The 17,369-nt window shown below is 41.0% G+C and overlaps 3 protein-coding genes across 12 annotated transcripts; 2 read left to right on the top strand and 1 right to left on the bottom strand.

Annotated features, from left to right (window-relative positions):
* Positions 1 to 174: 174 nt before the first annotated feature.
* LOC115550715 (cGMP-inhibited 3',5'-cyclic phosphodiesterase A-like) lies at positions 175 to 2,537 on the bottom strand. Its single transcript, XM_030365990.1, has 3 exons — positions 2,432 to 2,537; positions 1,096 to 1,209; positions 175 to 710 (listed from the first exon to the last, which is right to left on the bottom strand). Exons 1-3 carry the CDS (start codon positions 2,448 to 2,450, stop codon positions 598 to 600), a joined length of 246 nt encoding a protein of 81 aa, XP_030221850.1. The 5' UTR covers positions 2,451 to 2,537; the 3' UTR covers positions 175 to 597.
* Positions 1,807 to 8,228, top strand: LOC115550712 (uncharacterized). Of its 10 annotated transcripts, none has more exons than XR_003977945.1 (6): positions 1,892 to 2,632; positions 2,875 to 2,926; positions 3,592 to 3,980; positions 5,159 to 5,189; positions 5,566 to 5,711; positions 7,435 to 7,975. XR_003977945.1 is itself a non-coding variant. In XM_030365985.1 (5 exons), the coding sequence occupies exons 1-5, from the start codon at positions 2,618 to 2,620 to the stop codon at positions 7,997 to 7,999; spliced, it is 645 nt and encodes a 214-aa protein (XP_030221845.1). In that variant the 5' UTR covers positions 1,807 to 2,617; the 3' UTR covers positions 8,000 to 8,228. The 10 variants fall into 10 exon arrangements, 2 of the variants coding, with proteins under 2 accessions (XP_030221845.1, XP_030221846.1); XR_003977946.1 differs by having other exon boundaries at positions 1,895 to 2,632; positions 3,592 to 3,942; XM_030365985.1 differs by lacking the exon at positions 5,566 to 5,711 and having other exon boundaries at positions 1,807 to 2,632; positions 7,842 to 8,228.
* Positions 8,229 to 10,609: 2,381 nt separating this feature from the next.
* On the top strand, positions 10,610 to 12,018 carry LOC115550710 (DNA polymerase III subunit epsilon). The gene is made up of 3 exons (XM_030365981.1): positions 10,610 to 10,855; positions 11,084 to 11,135; positions 11,439 to 12,018. Exons 1-3 carry the CDS (start codon positions 10,844 to 10,846, stop codon positions 11,963 to 11,965), a joined length of 591 nt encoding a protein of 196 aa, XP_030221841.1. The 5' UTR covers positions 10,610 to 10,843; the 3' UTR covers positions 11,966 to 12,018.
* Positions 12,019 to 17,369: the final 5,351 nt, after the last annotated feature.

Raw genomic sequence — 17,369 nt, 5'->3', positions numbered from 1 at the left:
GACACTACAATGCCCATGATGCATTAGAGGATGTTAGGGCTCTGCAGGAGCTGTACAATTGTTGGAATCCCCGTCAAGAGACTTTGGATCAGTTTGTGTTCTAGCAGCCAAGACATGCAATCGAGCGCTTGTTGTATTACATTTACATTAGGTCATTTAGCCGACGCTTTTTTTCAAAGAGTCTTACAATAAGTACATTTTTTCATAAGAAAGTGAAATAATGTATCGCTGTCGGTACAATAAGGAGATACCGAAGGAGGAGTTACGACTTACTGAAAACTGCAAAGTTAATGTTCAAATCATGGATCATCTCGTTTTATTTGATTATACAGTTTGACTTTCTTTCTGCTTTGATTGCTTTTGTTGTTTAAAAATATATAACTGGTTTTCCCAATGGTATATTTGTCTATTAAACCATCTCATAACCAACTAATCTTTGTTTATTCCATCATTCAATCATTCTATAATCCTAAAAAATGCTGCCTGTTCACTATTTTTGTTTCTTGCAAAAAAACAAGAAAGGGTTAGAAACAAACAATTTCCAAACACACAGAATGTATTAAAAAGTCACGCTTAGTGACTTCTTTTCCCAAATATTCATTGGGTAGCAGCACGGAAGCCCGACAGACAGCCGTAGCCGTCCTCCGACACCGTGTACGTCTTGGACACCAGGAAGCCCATGTGGCTGTGAGTTATCCCGCTGTCAGAGTCTGGGGGAGGGGGGGGAGTCAGAGGGAAAGCGAGGGTGAGGAGGATGGGGGGGGGGAGTCAGAGGGAGAGAGAGGGGTGAGGAGTGAGGAGGATGCGGTGACGAACACTAAACACTTGTGCAACTCTATGGCTGTGCTCTGTGGCAGGCCCATATGCAAATGCATTCACACACACACAAAGAAAACCTGTGCTGGCCATCATTATTCATTTCTTATTTGCATTTATCTATTCAAATAGCCTCCTTCAGCCCTGCCTTCCAAAGGCAAATTGTTGATGCTGTGAATGCTGCTTGGTGCAAAAATAGACACACCGAGAGTCACACCCAGAATCTCTCTCACACCCACACACACACACACACACACACACACACACACACACACACACCTGAGTCACTGGTGGAGCCGTGGTCGTTGTTGATGACGCTGGGCAGCCCGGGTACTGCTTGCGTGGTCAGGTACCAGACTGCATGCACGTCTGTGGCATGGATTCTGTTATGATCTATTCATTCATAGAGAGAAAACAGAAAATCCAGTCTGTTATAAAGTCTTGTGTTGTCCACTAGGGGGCACTGATACACTTCTTGTGGTTGTTCTTGGTTTCTACGTTCATTTACATCAACGTGTGACACGGGAGTGTTTCATTCTCTTGTGCGAATTAAATAATAGATGAAAGCCTAGTAGTGCCACTATAATTATGGCCAGCACAGGTTTTGTTTGTGTGTGTGTGTGTGAATGCATTTGCATATGGGCCTGCCACGGAGCACAGCCAAAGTGTTTAGTGTTCGTCACCGTATCCTCCTCTCTTCCCCCTGAAATTTGATACAATGAGAGTGCTACCTGGTCCTTTAAGCCGTTTTCAAGGGCATGGAAGTAGTTCATGAATTATTGCACCTGAATCTTAAAAGTTGAGAATAAGCCGGAGTCTTTGAAAAGCCGATAAAAAATCACAGTGTTTGAATTCCGTTTAAAACCATTGGTTCACTGGCTCATTCAATTTTGTTTTATTTTCCATGACACACACACGCTGCTTATCTATTAGTTATACAAACCTCCAGTCACTCTTGAGCCAACGGCCGCCACATATTGTCACATTATGCCTACTAGTGTAACACTGTCTCTACCGCATCCTCCTGTCTACAATACACCTCACCTCACTAGCTACCTCCCCCTAATCTCTCCCTCCCCTTCTAACTCCTTTAGTGTGCAGTTACATTTTCAATACATGTTGGCTGAGGCCAAAAATATTTGCTTTGACTAGGATTCTCTGACTTTAAGGATTGGGTCAAACCGGCACTATAACTTGTTCATGGAAATAAATATTGCTTCTTCGGTCTAATCTAAATTCGTAATGTCCCTTACAAACAGGAAACATTAATTTATTTTATTATATCGTTATGGTTAAACAAAAAAGAACTCCTGAGAGAACAGATTCTGCGAGCAGCTGAAAGGCAGCTGAATGGAGATCGACATCGGTGGTTTTGGGTGATTTCGGTCCAACATGTCACCAGGGTCCCCAGCCTCTTGTGCCGCGTCATGACGCAGCACAAGGTGTACCAATACTTTCAATTATACGTAGAAGATTAGCATTTGTTTATTCTGTTTTCGTTGAATTTAGATGCTAAATTCCAAAGGCTAACTGTTTACTTGTATTCTCTTACGTCATGCTCATGAATACAATGACCCTGACGGCCTATGCAAACGAACAGTTGAGAAACGTCTACCTGCTCCGACCAGAGTCATGTGTGCGCGCAAACGCAGGAACGCATCCGCTACACTGCGAGAAATCCACGTTTGGTTTCTGTTGAACAAAAATGAAAGTCTAGCTATCCCTTCATTAGAAAAGGATCGGCCCTCCGTTCAAAGTTTTATTCCGAAACAGCTTCACGGGATCACTGCCTATTTTCGATATGCAGTCCATCAAGGTAATGTAGACCTATCCACCTATCCTATCCAAGTGTTGTTTATGTTAAATATAATACAAAAGCTAAGTTTTCATGCTCCAAATAATATGTAGGGCCTATTGAGTTTAGAACTTAAATTGTTTACAGACTTTTTAAGATTTCCTAACTTTGCTAAATAATTTCCATCCATGATTTAGAATAAGTTCCTACTCCACCCGGCTGTAATAACCTGCGACCAATGCCCTCTTTCTCGCCCCCTGCAGACGTCTGGGGGTAAAACAGTGGTCTTCTTTGACCTGGAGACCACGGGATTAGGTAGAGGCTACCACACGAGCACCTTTTCATAACATGTTTATCCATGATCCTATGAGGCCGTGGCCCACTTAGGTCGATTAGTATATGCCAACTACTTGTCGATGCATAGGCATGTGTACATCTGTCCAATCGCCACTTCTAAATAATGTGAAACCATCCAAATACATTTACTGGGTTAGGCCTACGCAGCGGCGGTGATAGCGGGGGCTTAAACTCCTCCGGAAAAGGCTGAGCCCCCCTCCCATAAAACCCAGTCATTTTGTGATGTTTTTGTGTTGAGTCTGATTTACAAGACCCAGCAGGCGATAATTATCTTTGATTTTGTAGAAGAAATGAAAGGTCTGGTGTGTACAATTAAATGACATCTGTTGTATTAACTTGGCAGGATTGGAATATACTTTTTATCAGTATGCTATCAGCAATTAACATTTAATGTGCCGTTTATATCTACGTAGAGAGTGTGGTTCCTCTTCCACGGAGCCCGCCCTGTTGCACCACAATGTTTCTACAGTCGCCCAGAACGGACAAACTGCTAGAGAAGAGATCCCTAGAGCTATTACCTGTGTTCACACTCTTTCTATCCTTCTACCATTTAACGCACCAAGACCCTCCACATTGTCTCTCTCACTCTCACTCTCGCTCTCACACACTCGCACCCCTCTCAGAAACCTGGCGGTGTGAGATCATCCAGCTAGCAGCCATCAGCGGCGAGCGCACCTTCAACGTGTACATGATGCCCGAGATCGCCATCGACAGAGGGGCCGCGGAGGTCACGGGCTTCAGCGTCCGAGATGGCGCCCTCCTCCTGCAGGGTACAGCCGTGCCGACCGTCACCTTGACCGAGGCCCTGACCTCCTTCCTTGACTTCCTGCAGTCCTTAGAGCAGCCCGTGCTGCTGGCTGCACACGGCGCCAGACGCTTTGACAAACCTGTACTGGACAGAGCGCTGCTCAGGTGTTCCCTCACCAGGCAGTTCCAGCAGCTGGGCTCCAGATACTTGGACACCTTCCTACTCAGTAAGGCGCTCTATCCGAGGATAGATAGCTATTCACAGGTGAACCTGGTGCGGCACTTCCTGGGGAAAATCTACAATGCCCATAATGCATTGGAGGATGTTAGGGCTCTGCAGGAGCTCTACAGTTGTTGGGATCCCAGTCAAGGGACTTTGAATCGGTGTGTGTTATAGCAGCCAAGACATGCAATCGAGCGCTTGTTGCCTTATATTTACCTTTAGGGCATTTAGCTTTTAATACAAAGCGACTTACAATAAGTACATTTGTCATTAGAAAGTCAAACAACATATCACTATCGGTACAATAAGGAGTTAGCGAAGGAGGGGTTACCGACTTACAACTGCAATGTTAATGCGCCGATAATGGATCAACTCGTTTTATTTGATAACATAATGATATAACTGGTGTTCTTATTGGTATTTTGGAACGAATTTAGATTAGTCTCAAAACCAACTCATCGTTATTTATCATTCAAGGTCAATGGATTGAGGAAATTAGATGAACAAGAACAAGTCAACGTGGTTTTCCTCCTACCTGGGCCTATTGGTATTGCTAAACAAATATTTAGAATTGCAATTACGATACGATACGATACAACTTTATTAATCCCCCGTCGGAGAAATGTGTTGGGGCAATAGACCTTCTTTCCACCACTACCTCCAGACAGTTCAAGTCCTACAACAGAGCTAGCCTTCCTCACCCAGCCTTGATGCCTCCTCCCCAGCATGCCCCAGGAAAGCACAGTGTGCTGGCTGCCACAGACTGATAGAATATCTTTAGTAGCCTGCCACACATGTCAAATGACCTATGCCTCCTGAAGAAGAAGAGTCTGCTCTGACACTTCCTATAGAGGGCCTCTGTGTTGTCTTTCCAGTCCAGTTTATTGTTCATGCGCACTGAAAGGAATTTGTACGCGTCCACTGTCTCTACTTCAACCCCTTGGATGGTAATGGGGTTGGGAGCAGGAAGCCCCCAGCCCCCAAAAAACTACGAATGGATTACCAATCCTTTAAGATTATGTTCTCATGTCGGCAGAGGGTCAAAATAAAGTCACGTTGTGACTCGACAACGTCTATTGGACTTGTTGACGATGCAATTTGAGGAAAATGTTTGCTAGAATTTAGGGTAAAGTCGTATGGTTGTAAATATGTTTATAGCATTGAGCATGTAGCACAGCTCTGCACATAATTGTATATGTTCTCTTTCTCACCCTTTGCAGGTCTTCTTTGACCTGGAGACCACGGGATTGGGTAGGCCAACGGCAAACAGACACATTTTCATCAATTATCTCTCAATAGTTTAATCAGGCCATGGCCCGCTCAGATCGATTTGTATACGACATAATATACCAAAAACTTTTGTACATGTAAATCTGTCTCCTATTGTAATATTACATGTCCTGCCCCTCTGAAAGCATTAAAGGTCATAACTGCATGCTTTTCGTTAAGTCTCCGAGAACTCCACATTTCACAGCCAACTTCCGGTGATTATATGCTAAACCGCTTGCTGTTTCATTTTAGAGCTATTCTGTGTCTCAACTTTTTTGTCTACTCTTTAATGCAGACTTGCGCACGCACTCACTCATGCACACACACTCGCTCACTCACTCCCCTCCCCCTCTCTCAGACACCAAGTGATGTGATATCATCCAGCTGGCGGCCATCAGTGGAAATTGCACCTTCAACATGTACATGATGCCTCAGGTCGCCATGGAAAGAGGGGACACGGCGGTCCCAGGCTTCAGGGTCCATAATGCGAACTCTTCTAGAACGGTAGAGCTATGAATACCATCATCTTACACGAGGCCCTGGCATCCTTCCTTGACTTCCTGTGGTCCTTAGAGAAGCCCGTGCTGCTGGCCGTGCACAACGCGTCAATTGAGAAATGTCTAACCTTATTACATAATAATTAATGTGGCAATTATAAAAGAATGAGACAGGATTTTTTTGCTTAAGGGTGTACTACATGGCTGCAGTGATGAATTAAAAACAATAAAAGAGAGAAATTGACAAATCGGAGTGTTTTTAATACGGGAACCATAAATGGTATCTTTGAATTCCAAGAAAAATAGCCCGTATTTTCATAAACAATCCAGAACCATGCAGCCAAACCAGTTTAACCATTTATTCTATAACACACATTAATGAGCACAGAACTGTGTTCCTCATTATTTGTCATCCACATTTTAGTATCCACAATAGAGAGGAGTGAGAACAGCGTAGATTACATGCCGTATTGATACAGAGCGCCTCACAGGCCTAACTATTTGACCTGTAAATCGGGTTAAATGTACACTCTATAGTATTATCCGTTAAAGCTCCATTCCTTTGCTCATGCAAACAAAACTCTGCCGTTAAAAACATATTTCTTTAAATCCCATAGTGTTGGAATTCCATTAAAAACCGGTGGTTCACTGACTCATTCAATTTTGTTTTATTTTCACACGCTGCTTATCTATTTGTTTTCGCACAGAAATACAGTCACCAACGGCAGCCACATATTGTCAAATTATTAATATGAGTCAGAAGGCATCACATCTGCCTCTAACACATCCTGTCTACGCCTCTCTCCCTACACCTCACTATCTCTCTCTCTCTCTCTCTCTCTCTCTCTCTCTCTCTCTCTCTCTCTCTCTCTCTGTCTCTGTCTCTGTCTCTGTCTCTCTCTCTCTCTCTCTCTCTCTCTCTCTCTCTCTCTCTCTCTCTCTCTCTCTCTCTCTCTCTCTCTCTCTCTCTCTCTCTCTCTCTCTCTCTCTCTCTCTCTCTCTCTCTCTCTCTCTCTCTCTCTCTCTCTCTCTCTCCCGAATGTATGGATGAATGTACCGATTACTAAGAGGCATGCTCTGCTTTCTTTTGGTTATTTGTTTGTCTTTTATATACCATATATAGTACTATTTATGATTATGTTTCGGGGTGTACATTGGTCAAAAAAGAAAGCTTGTTATAAATGGATATATTATCCTATTTACGATCATTATCTACTATTAATCATTGGCACGGTTTGGACAGGTCATTATCTTCTGTCGTATTTGTGCCGGAAGTTACCGACCTTAATTTGAGCGGTGAAACTCGTTTTCGGCGTCCATCTTGGACGGACACGGCCTTGTATGAGGTGCCATTTGTGTAAAATGTATTTTATTTTTTATTTGAATATTGATGATTGTCCAAAAAAAAAAGATTCATGAGGGTAAAGCTTCTGCTTATTAAAAAAAGGCAAACTGGAGTCCGACCTCAATGGCTTTTGTGATTCACATAAATATTGAATGAAAGAAAGGGGGCCTCTGGTGCAGCATCATCGCAATGAACCCAAATATAGGCGCAGTTCTTTACGTTGGGTGTTAAAGAGTTTTTTTTTAAAACCTTGTATATTGTCTGATTTAATCATCAACATAGTAATCTATGCTTGTAATCTATGGTTGTAAATATGTTTATAGCATTGAGCATATAGCACAGCTCTGCACATAATTGTATATGTGCTCTTTCTCACCCTTTGCAGGTCTTTTTTGACCTGGAGACCACGGGATTGGGTAGGCCTACGGCAAACAGACACATTTTCATCAATTATCTCTCAATAGTTTAATCAGGCCATGGCCCGCTCAGATCGATTTGTATACGACATAATATACCAAAAACTTTTGTACATGTAAATCTGTCTCCTATTGTAATATTACATGTCCTGCCCCTCTGAATGCATTAAAGGTCATAACTGCATGCTTTTCGTTAAGTCTCCGAGAACTCCACATTTCACAGCCAACTTCCGGTGATTATATGCTAAACCGCTTGCTGTTTCATTTTAGAGCTATTCTGTGTCTCAACTTTTTTGTCTACTCTTTAATGCAGACTTGCGCACGCACTCACTCATGCACACACACTCGCTCACTCACTCCCCTCCCCCTCTCTCAGACACCAAGCGATGTGATATCATCCAGCTGGCGGCCATCAGCGGAAATTGCACCTTCAACATGTACATGATGCCTCAGGTCGCCATCGAAAGAGGGGACACGGCGGTCCCAGGCTTCAGGGTCCATAATGCGAACTCTTCTAGAACGGTAGAGCTATGAATACCATCATCTTACACGAGGCCCTGGCCTCCTTCCTTGACTTCCTGTGGTCCTTAGAGAAGCCCGTGCAGCTGGCCGTGCACAACGCGTCAATTGAGAAATGTCTAACCTTATTACATAATAATTAATGTGGCAATTAAAAAAGAATGAGACAATATTTTTTTGCTTAAGGGTGTACTACATGGCTGCAGTGATGAATTAAAAACAATAAAAGAGAGAAATTGACAAATCGGAGTGTTTTTAATACGGGAACCATAAATGGTATCTTTGAATTCCAAGAAAAATAGCCCGTATTTTCATAAACAATCCAGAACCATGCAGCCAAACCAGTTTAACCATTTATTCTATAACACACATTAATGAGCACAGAACTGTGTTCCTCATTATTTGTCATCCACATTTTAGTATCCACAATAGAGAGGAGTGAGAACAGCGTAGATGACATGCCGTATTGATACAGAGCGCCTCACAGGCCTAACTATTTGACCTGTAAATCACATTATTAGTATGAGTCAGAGGGCATCACATCTGCCTCTAACACATCCTGTCTACGCCTCTCTCCCTTCACCTCACTATCTCTCTCTCTCTCTCTCTCTCTCTCTCTCTCTCTCTCTCTCTCTCTCTCTCTCTCTCTCTCTCTCTCTCTCTCTCTCTCTCTCTCTCTCTCTCTCTCTCTCTCTCTCTCTCTCTCTCTCTCTCTCTCTCTCTCTCTCTCTCTCTCTCTCTCTCTCTCTCTCTCTCTCTCTCTCTCTCTCTCTCTCTCTCTCTCTCTCTCTCTCTCTCTCTCTCTCTCTCTCTCTCTCTCTCTCTCTCTCTCTCTCTCTCTCTCTCTCTCTCTCTCTCTCTCTCTCCCTCCCCCTCCCCCCCCCCGCCCCGTCTAACTACTCTGGTGTGTAGTTAGAAGCAGGGGTGGACTGGCCATCTGGCATACCGGGCATCGTCCCGGTGGGCCGTTGACCCAATGTGGGCCGGTCCGGTCCGCTATGTTTTCTTTTTTCCTCTCTCTCTAAATTCCCTCCAATTGGGCTGGCCAATGGGCTACAGAGAGCTAGCAGTGTGTTGCCAGCATCGACGCATATTATTGGTCTATGTTTGTCATTGTCAATCAATCATGGGCTGACTGGCTCAGAGAGCCCTGACAGTGCTGTCAATCACAACACAAACCAGGGTGGGCGGGACCTCATGGCATGGGCCGGAGTCGCGGGAGCCGGTACGGAGCTGAAAACGCCCGGGTGGTGCTGAAAAACCTCTGGAGATGGAAGTTAAATGTTCAAAATTGACAGACCTATTTGGTGCCGGGGTCCACACCCCAGCAGGTGCTGCTGCGCCAGGAGACGAGCGAGTGGAGGCATATATGCTATGTAACGTTAGCCTGGGGCTAGCTAGGCTACATTTTGAGACATGTCCAAAACAAAGTAGAAAACGTTTTTACATTGAATGTGATGTGACCTAATTAACTGCATACTTGCGACAACATATTAGCCCAGAGTTGAAGGGCTGTGATTGTTGGTAGTTGTGGTTGATTTTGTTTAAATAGGCCGAATTGTGATATTATGGGTTATTATTGTTCAGATGATTTGGCTAAGCTAGCCATCAGCTGCTAACGTTAGCAGTCTCTTGTTGCCATAGCAACAGTAAACATTGACGTGTAAATAGAGATGCAGAATCAAGCTGTATTGTAAATACAGATGTGACGCTTTGAATTTTAGCACAAAATACAAGTAATCCTATTGGAAATAATTAGTTTAATTTGCAATATTTGCCATTGAATTTATTGTAATCTTTCAATTCATTTATTGTTTACTGAGGTGATGACTATTTCGTGAGGAATGCAATATGTATGTTGAAAGGTTTATGTGAAGAAACTATATGTGTGATAAAATGACAATTGGTTATTCATAAATCTCTCTTTATATTCTCTGCTACCATCATCTCCTGTCAAACAGGTTTTCCTCACCTGATAGAAGTTATTCGAGAGAGAGAGAGAGAGAGAGAGAGAGAGAGGTTTGATTATGATTATTTCCTGGTTGAAGATTTTCACATTGATTTTAATTTCAAACATTTGCATATCTTTTAAGTTAAATTAACAGTCATGCAGGTAGGCCGAATTACAGGTCTGAATAGATATGCATTCTCTTATACATGTGTGTGCACATGTATACATACATGTGCACATACACGTGTATGAGAATATGAGAAAAAAAATTAAATTCTCTATTTATGGTTTCATAATGACTGAGTCACCGTTAAAACAAATTGGTTTCAGCTCTAATGCTGTTACTGTCTGTAATATGTTTCTATTTAGATTATTTGTCAGGAGATTTTGTTATTATTGTCCGAGTCTGGTTTTAACTAATGCTGGGCTTACACCAAACGATTTTCACAGTCACAGACTAATAACTGCAAGAGAGGATTTTGCGTTGGATCATGTGTGATATTTAACAAGGGTTTTGTAGTAGATATGGAGGGTGGAGATGCAGCAACCACAGGATGTCTGTTAACTTCCTGTTCGGGTTTCACAACTTTCTTGTCAGCAGCACAAGAAACACAAACTTGAAAAACAAAAAACTGCACTATTATTCGGATATACAGGGTTCTTCCCGTTCGTTTCGTCCCACCCCTAGCGCTAATAATGTAGTGGGCTGGTCTGGAGAGAAAATGCCAGGGCTGAATTTTTCTCCCAGTCCACCCCTGGTTAGAAGAACCTATTCAATACATGTTGGTTGTTGAAGCAATTTCTTTTTGCTGTGACAAAGACTCTCTGACATTGTTAAGAATTGAGCCAACCAGCACTATCCGGCAGTTTTTTCTTATCTCATCAGGGAATTCACGGCCATTTCAGATATGCAGTCCATGGTAATGTATATATCTATTTACGCAGGAAAATTGTTTAATTGTTATTTTATCTCAGTTGTTTACCAACTTTTTAAAGCTGAACTGACATTGCTGAATAATTTTCATCTATGATTTAGATTACACATTTGAATTGTTATTAGCCACAATGTAATAACATCTATCGGTTATGTTCGCACTCTAACCGGATGTCATAATGACCTGCGATGGCCTCTTTCTCGCCCTTTCCAGACGTCTTTCCCTAGAACTTTAGTCTTCTTTGACCTGGAGACCACGGAATTGGGTAGGCCTACTGCACACAGACACATTTTCATCACTTCATCAGTATTGTGATTTTACATGTCCTGTCCCTCTGTATGCATTAGAGGTCATCACTGCATGCTCTTCAATACGACTCCCAGAGATCAACATTTCACAGCCAACTCCCAGTGATAACATGCTAAACCGCTTGCTGTTTAAATTTAGAGTTATTGTATGTGTTTCAAAAATGTTTTCTACTCTTTAACGCAGACTTGAGCACTCATTCACGCACGCACACACGCATGCACGCACGCTCGCTTGGTAACTCCCACCCCTCCCCTCTCAGAACCCAGCATTGGTGATATCATCCAGCTGGCGGCCATCAGCGGAGATCACACCTTCAACGTGTACATGATGCCCGAGGTCGCCATCGACAAAAAGACCACGGCGGTCACAGGCTTCGAGGTCAAAAATGGCAAACTCATCCAGGACTATCTGTCAGTATCTAAGATGACCGTCACCTTGCACCAGGCCCTGACCTCCTTCATCGCCTTCCTGCGGTCCTTAAAGCAGCCCGTGCTGCTGGCTGCGCACAACGCCAAACTAATTCACCGACATAAACTGGAAAAAGAGCTATACAGGTGTGCCCTCACCGATCAGTTCAAGCAGCTGGGCCCCAGATTTTTGGACACCTGTCAACTCAGTAAGGCGCTCTTTCCGGGGTTAGGCAGCTATAAACAAAATAATCTGTCGTACCCCTTCCTGGGAAAAATCAACATTGCCCACAATGCATTGAAGAATGCTACGGCTCTGCAGGAGCTGTACAGTTGTTGGAATCCCGACCAAGAGTCTGTGATTCAATATTCATTCTAGCAGCCGCTAGATCTATTTGGTGTTGTTGTTTAATAAACCAAGCTCAAAATCAACCAATCTTTGTTAATTGTCTCATTGAAGATCAATGTATGGCCCTATGCCATTGGTTAGTCTACCTGTATTCCCCATACCTTTAAGCCTACCAGTAGTGGGCAGCACTATTTACTGTGGAGTTCAAAATAATAAAAAGTGAATATTCTTTTTGCAAATGATGATAGACAGACTAATAGTGCCACCTCATTATGCTTTTCAATTAAGAAATGTCGAAATTATTTCAGAATAATCAATGTGGCAAAAAAAAGAAGGTTTTTCACTCAGGTGTGTGAGGATTTCAGTGAAAATGGAAGGCGTTTGAAGAGGAAGGCATTTCAGTTGAATAAGAAGGCATTTTGGTTGAACAGGAAGACGTTTCAGTTGAACAGGAAGATCAACCGCCTTCCTGTTCAACTGAAATGCCTTCTTATTCAACTGAAATGCCTTCCTCTTCAAACGCCTTCCATTTTCACTGAAATCCTCACACACTTATGAGTGAAAATTGAGCGTAATCAAATAACACTGCTGATGGCCGCCAGCTGGATGATGCCACATCGCTTGGTGTCTGAGAGGGGAGGGGAGGGGTGTGAGTGAGCGAGCGTGTGTGAGAGGACATTTTTCATCTCTCTCTCTGTCAACGACAGTGTTACCCTTTGCGTTTCATTTGATAAAAATGACAGTGTTACCCCTTATGTTTTTTTTCATTACGACCATTAAAAAACAACAGTGTTACCCCTTATGTTTTTTTTCATGACGACCAATAAAAAAACAACAGTGTTACCCCTTATGTTTTTATTCATGACGACCAATAAAAAACAACAGTGTTACCCCTTATGTTTTTTTTCATTACGACCATTAAAAAACAACAGTGTTACCCCTTATGTTTTTTTTCATGACGACCAATAAAAAAACAACAGCGTTACCCCTTATGTTTTTTTTCTTGATGACCAATAAAAAACGACAGTGTTACCCCTTATGTTTTTTTCATGACGACCAATAAAAAACAACAGTGTTACCCCTTTTTATTTTTTCATGACGAGTCCATTAAAAAACAACAGTGTTACCCCTTATGTTTTTTTTCATGACGACCAATAAAAAAACAACAGTGTTACCCATTATGTTTTTTTTCATGACGACCAATAAAAAACGACATTGTCACCCCTCATGTTTCATTTGATAAAAACGACAGTGTTACCCCCTATGTTTTAATTGATCAATATTGACAGTGTTACCCCTTATATTTTTTTTCATGACGACCAATAAAAAACGACAGTGTTACCCCTCATGTTTCATTTGATAAAAACGACAGTGTTACACCTTGTGTTTTTTTTCATGACGACCAAAGGAAAACAACAGTGTTACCCCTTATGTCTTTTTTCATGACGACCAATAAAAAACGAGTGTTACCCCTTATGGTTTTTTTCATGACGACGAAAGAAAAACCAGTGTCACCCCTCATGTTTCATTTGATAAAAACGACAGTGTTACCCCCTACGTTTTAATTGATAAACGTCGACAGCGTTACCCCTTATGTTTTTTTATGACGACCGATAAAAAACGACAGTGTTACCCCTCATGTTTCATTTGATAAAAACGACAGTGTTACCCCTTGTGTTTTTTTCCCATGATGAGTGATGAAAAACAACAGTGTTACCCCTTATATTTTCTTTGACAAGGACAATTTCTTTTCTTTTCAAATATGTTTTTTTTCATGACGACCAATAAAAAACAACAGTGTTACCCCTTATGTTTTTATTCATGACGACCAATAAAAAACAACAGTGTTACCCCTTATGTTTTTTTTCATTACGACCATTAAAAAACAACAGTGTTACCCCTTTTGTTTTTTTCCATGACGAACAATAAAAAAACAACAGTGTTACCCATTATGTTTTTTTTCATGACGACCAATAAAAAACGACATTGTCACCCCTCATGTTTCATTTGATAAAAACGACAGTGTTACCCCCTATGTTTTAATTTATCAATATTGACAGTGTTACCCCTTATATTTTTTTCATGACGACCAATAAAAAACGACAGTGTTACCCCTCATGTTTCATTTGATAAAAACGACAGTGTTACACCTTGTGTTTTTTTTCATGACGACCAAAGGAAAACAACAGTGTTACCCCTTATGTTTTTTTTCATGACGACCAATAAAAAACAACAGTGTTACCCCTTATGTTTTTTTTCATGACGACCAATAAAAAACGACAGTGTTACCCCCTATGTTTTATTTGATAAAATCAACAGTGTTACCCCTTATGTTTTTTTTCATGACGACCAATAAAAAACAACAGTGTTACCCTTTATGTTTTTTTTCATGACGACCAATAAAAAAACAACAGTGTTACCCCTTATGTTTTTTTTCATGACGACCAATAAAAAACGACAGTGTTACCCCTTATGTTTTTTTTCATGACGACCATTAAAAAACAACAGTGTTACCCCTTATGTTTTTTCATGACGACCAAAGAAAAACAACAGTGTTACCCCTTATGGTTTTTTTCATGACGACCAAAGTAAAATGACAGTGTCACCCCTCATGTTTCATTTGATAAAAACGACAGTTTTTTAATGGATAAATATCGACAGTGTTACCCCTTATGTTTTTTTCATGACTACCGATAAAAAACAACAGTGTTACCCCTTATGTTTCATTTGATAAAAACGACAGTGTTACCCCCTATGTTTTAATTGATCAATATTGACAGTGTTACCCCTTATATTTTTTTTCACGACGACCAATAAAAAACAACAGTGTTACCCCTTATGTTTTTTCATGACGACCAAAGAAAAACAACAGTGTTACCCCTTATGGTTTTTTTCATGACGACCAAAGTAAAACGACAGTGTCACCCCTCATGTTTCATTTGATAAAAACGACAGTTTTTTAATGGATAAATATCGACAGTGTTACCCCTTATGTTTTTTTCATGACTACCGATAAAAAACAACAGTGTTACCCCTTATGTTTCATTTGCTAAAAACGAGTGTTACCCCTTGTGTTTTTTTTCATGACAACCAAAGAAAATCAACAGTGTTACCCCCTATGTTTTAATGTATATCGACAGAGTTACCCCTTATGTTTTTTTCATGACGACCGATAAAAAACAACAGTGTTACCCCTTATGTTTCATTTGATAAAAACGACAGTGTTACCCCTTGTGTTTTTTTTCATGACAACCAAAGAAAATCAACAGTGTTACCCCCTATGTTTAATTTGATGAATATCGACAGTGTTAACCCTTATGTTTATTTCATGACGGCCGATATAAAAACGACAGTTACCCCTCAGGTTTTTTCCATGTTGACCAATAAAAAATGACAGTCGTACCCGTCAATGTTTTTGCGTGGATCCGAACTTGTGCTATTTAGAGTGTTAAACTCCGAACTTATCAATGCACCAACAAGACACCGGATATAGTCATCACAATGGTTATACTTGACTTTATAATTTGCATGAAATAGAAATACGAGCCTTCCAATAGAGGAAATCGACCGGACTTCAACCCCGGTCTCCATGGGGTTAGCACACAGCTCTCTCCACTACCCACTGAGAATTGTAGGTTTTTTATGTCTGAGGTTTGTATGATGCAATAGACATGATAGCATTACGTTTAAAATGAAAGATATTGTGTTTTCCACAGAAATTGAGCCGCGGTCTCCAGTGGGTTAGGCAGAGTGCACTCCACTGCACCACTGAAGCGATGACAATACACAATAATCAATCATCAATAAAGAGGATATACATGACATTAAAATGCATGTGTGTATTTCTATTATTTCCCTTATGTTTTTTTTCATGACGACCAATAAAAAACAAGTGTTACCCCTTATGTCTTTTTTCATGACGACCAATAAAAAACAACAGTGTTACCCCTTGTGTCTTTTTTCATGACGACCAATAAAAAACAACAGTGTTACCCCTTATGTTTTTTTTTTATGACGACCAAAGAAAAACCAGTGTCACCCCTCATGTTTCATTTGATAAAAACGACAGTGTTACCCCCTATGTTTTAATTGATAAACGTCGACAGCGTTACCCCTTATGTTTTTTCATGACGACCGATAAAAAACGTCAGTGTTACCCCTCATGTTTCATTTGATAAAAACGACAGTGTTACCCCTTGTGTTTTTTTTCATGAGGACCAAAGGAAAACAACAGTGTCACCCCCTATGTTTTATTTGACAAATATCAACAGTGTTACCCCTTATATTTATTTCATGACGGCCGATAAAAAATGAGTTACCCCTCCGGTTTTTTCCATGTTGACCAATAAATAACGACAGTGGCACCCCTGTCAACGTTTTTGCGGGGACCCGTACATGAGCTGTTTAGAGTGCTAACCTCCGAACTTAACAATGCACCATCAAGACACCAGATAAAGTCATCACAAAGGTTATACTTGACTTTATAATTTGCATGAAATAGTGATAAGAGTCTTCCAACAGAAGACATCAAACGGACTTGAACCCCGCTCTCCAGGGGGTTAGCTAACAGCTCTCTCCACATCCCACTGAGATTTCTAATTGAATTATGTCTGAGGTTATATATGTGTTTTCCACAGAAATTGAGCCGTGCTCTCCAATCGGTTAGGCAGGGTGCACTCCACTGCACCACTGAGGCGATAACAATACACAATAATCAATCATCAATAAAGAGGATATACGTGACATTAAAATGTATGTAATGTGTATTTCTATTGTTGTTTTCTTTCATGACGACCAATAATAAACGACAGTGTTACCCCTTATATTTTATTTGACAAAGACTGCAGTGTTACCCTTCATGTTTTTTTTCATGACGACCAATAAAAAACAACAGTGTTACCCCTTATGTTTTTTCATGACGACACAAGAAAAACCACAGGGTCACCCCTGATGTTTCATTTGATAAAAACGACAGTGTTACCCCCTATGTTTAAAATGATAATTATCGACAGTGTTACCCCTTAGGTTTTTTCATGACGACCGATAAAAAACAACAGTGTTACCCTTTATGTTTCATTTGATAAAAACGAGTGTTACCCCTCATGTTTTTTTTCATGACGACCAAAAAAAAACAACAGTGGTACTCTAGTCGCCGATTATGCAGAGATTCGAACCTGAGCTGTATAGAGTATTAACCTCCAAACTTATCAATGCACCATCAAGGCACCGAATAAAGTCAACACAATGGAAATAAGAGCCTTCCAATAGTGGACATCGACCGGACTTGAAGCCCGGTCTCCAGGGGGTTAGCTCACAGCTCTCTCCACTTTACACTGAGAATTGTAATTTAAATATGTCTGTGGTTATATATGACAATGCAATAGACATGATAGCATTACGTTTAAAATTAAAAATATTGTGTTTTCCACAGAAA

Source organism: Gadus morhua, chromosome 9 (genome assembly GCF_902167405.1).
Source record: "Gadus morhua chromosome 9, gadMor3.0, whole genome shotgun sequence".
In the NCBI taxonomy this organism is placed as follows: Eukaryota; Metazoa; Chordata; class Actinopteri; order Gadiformes; family Gadidae; genus Gadus; species Gadus morhua.
Note: the sequence above shows the minus strand (reverse complement) of the source record. Positions and strands in the feature narration are given on the sequence as shown.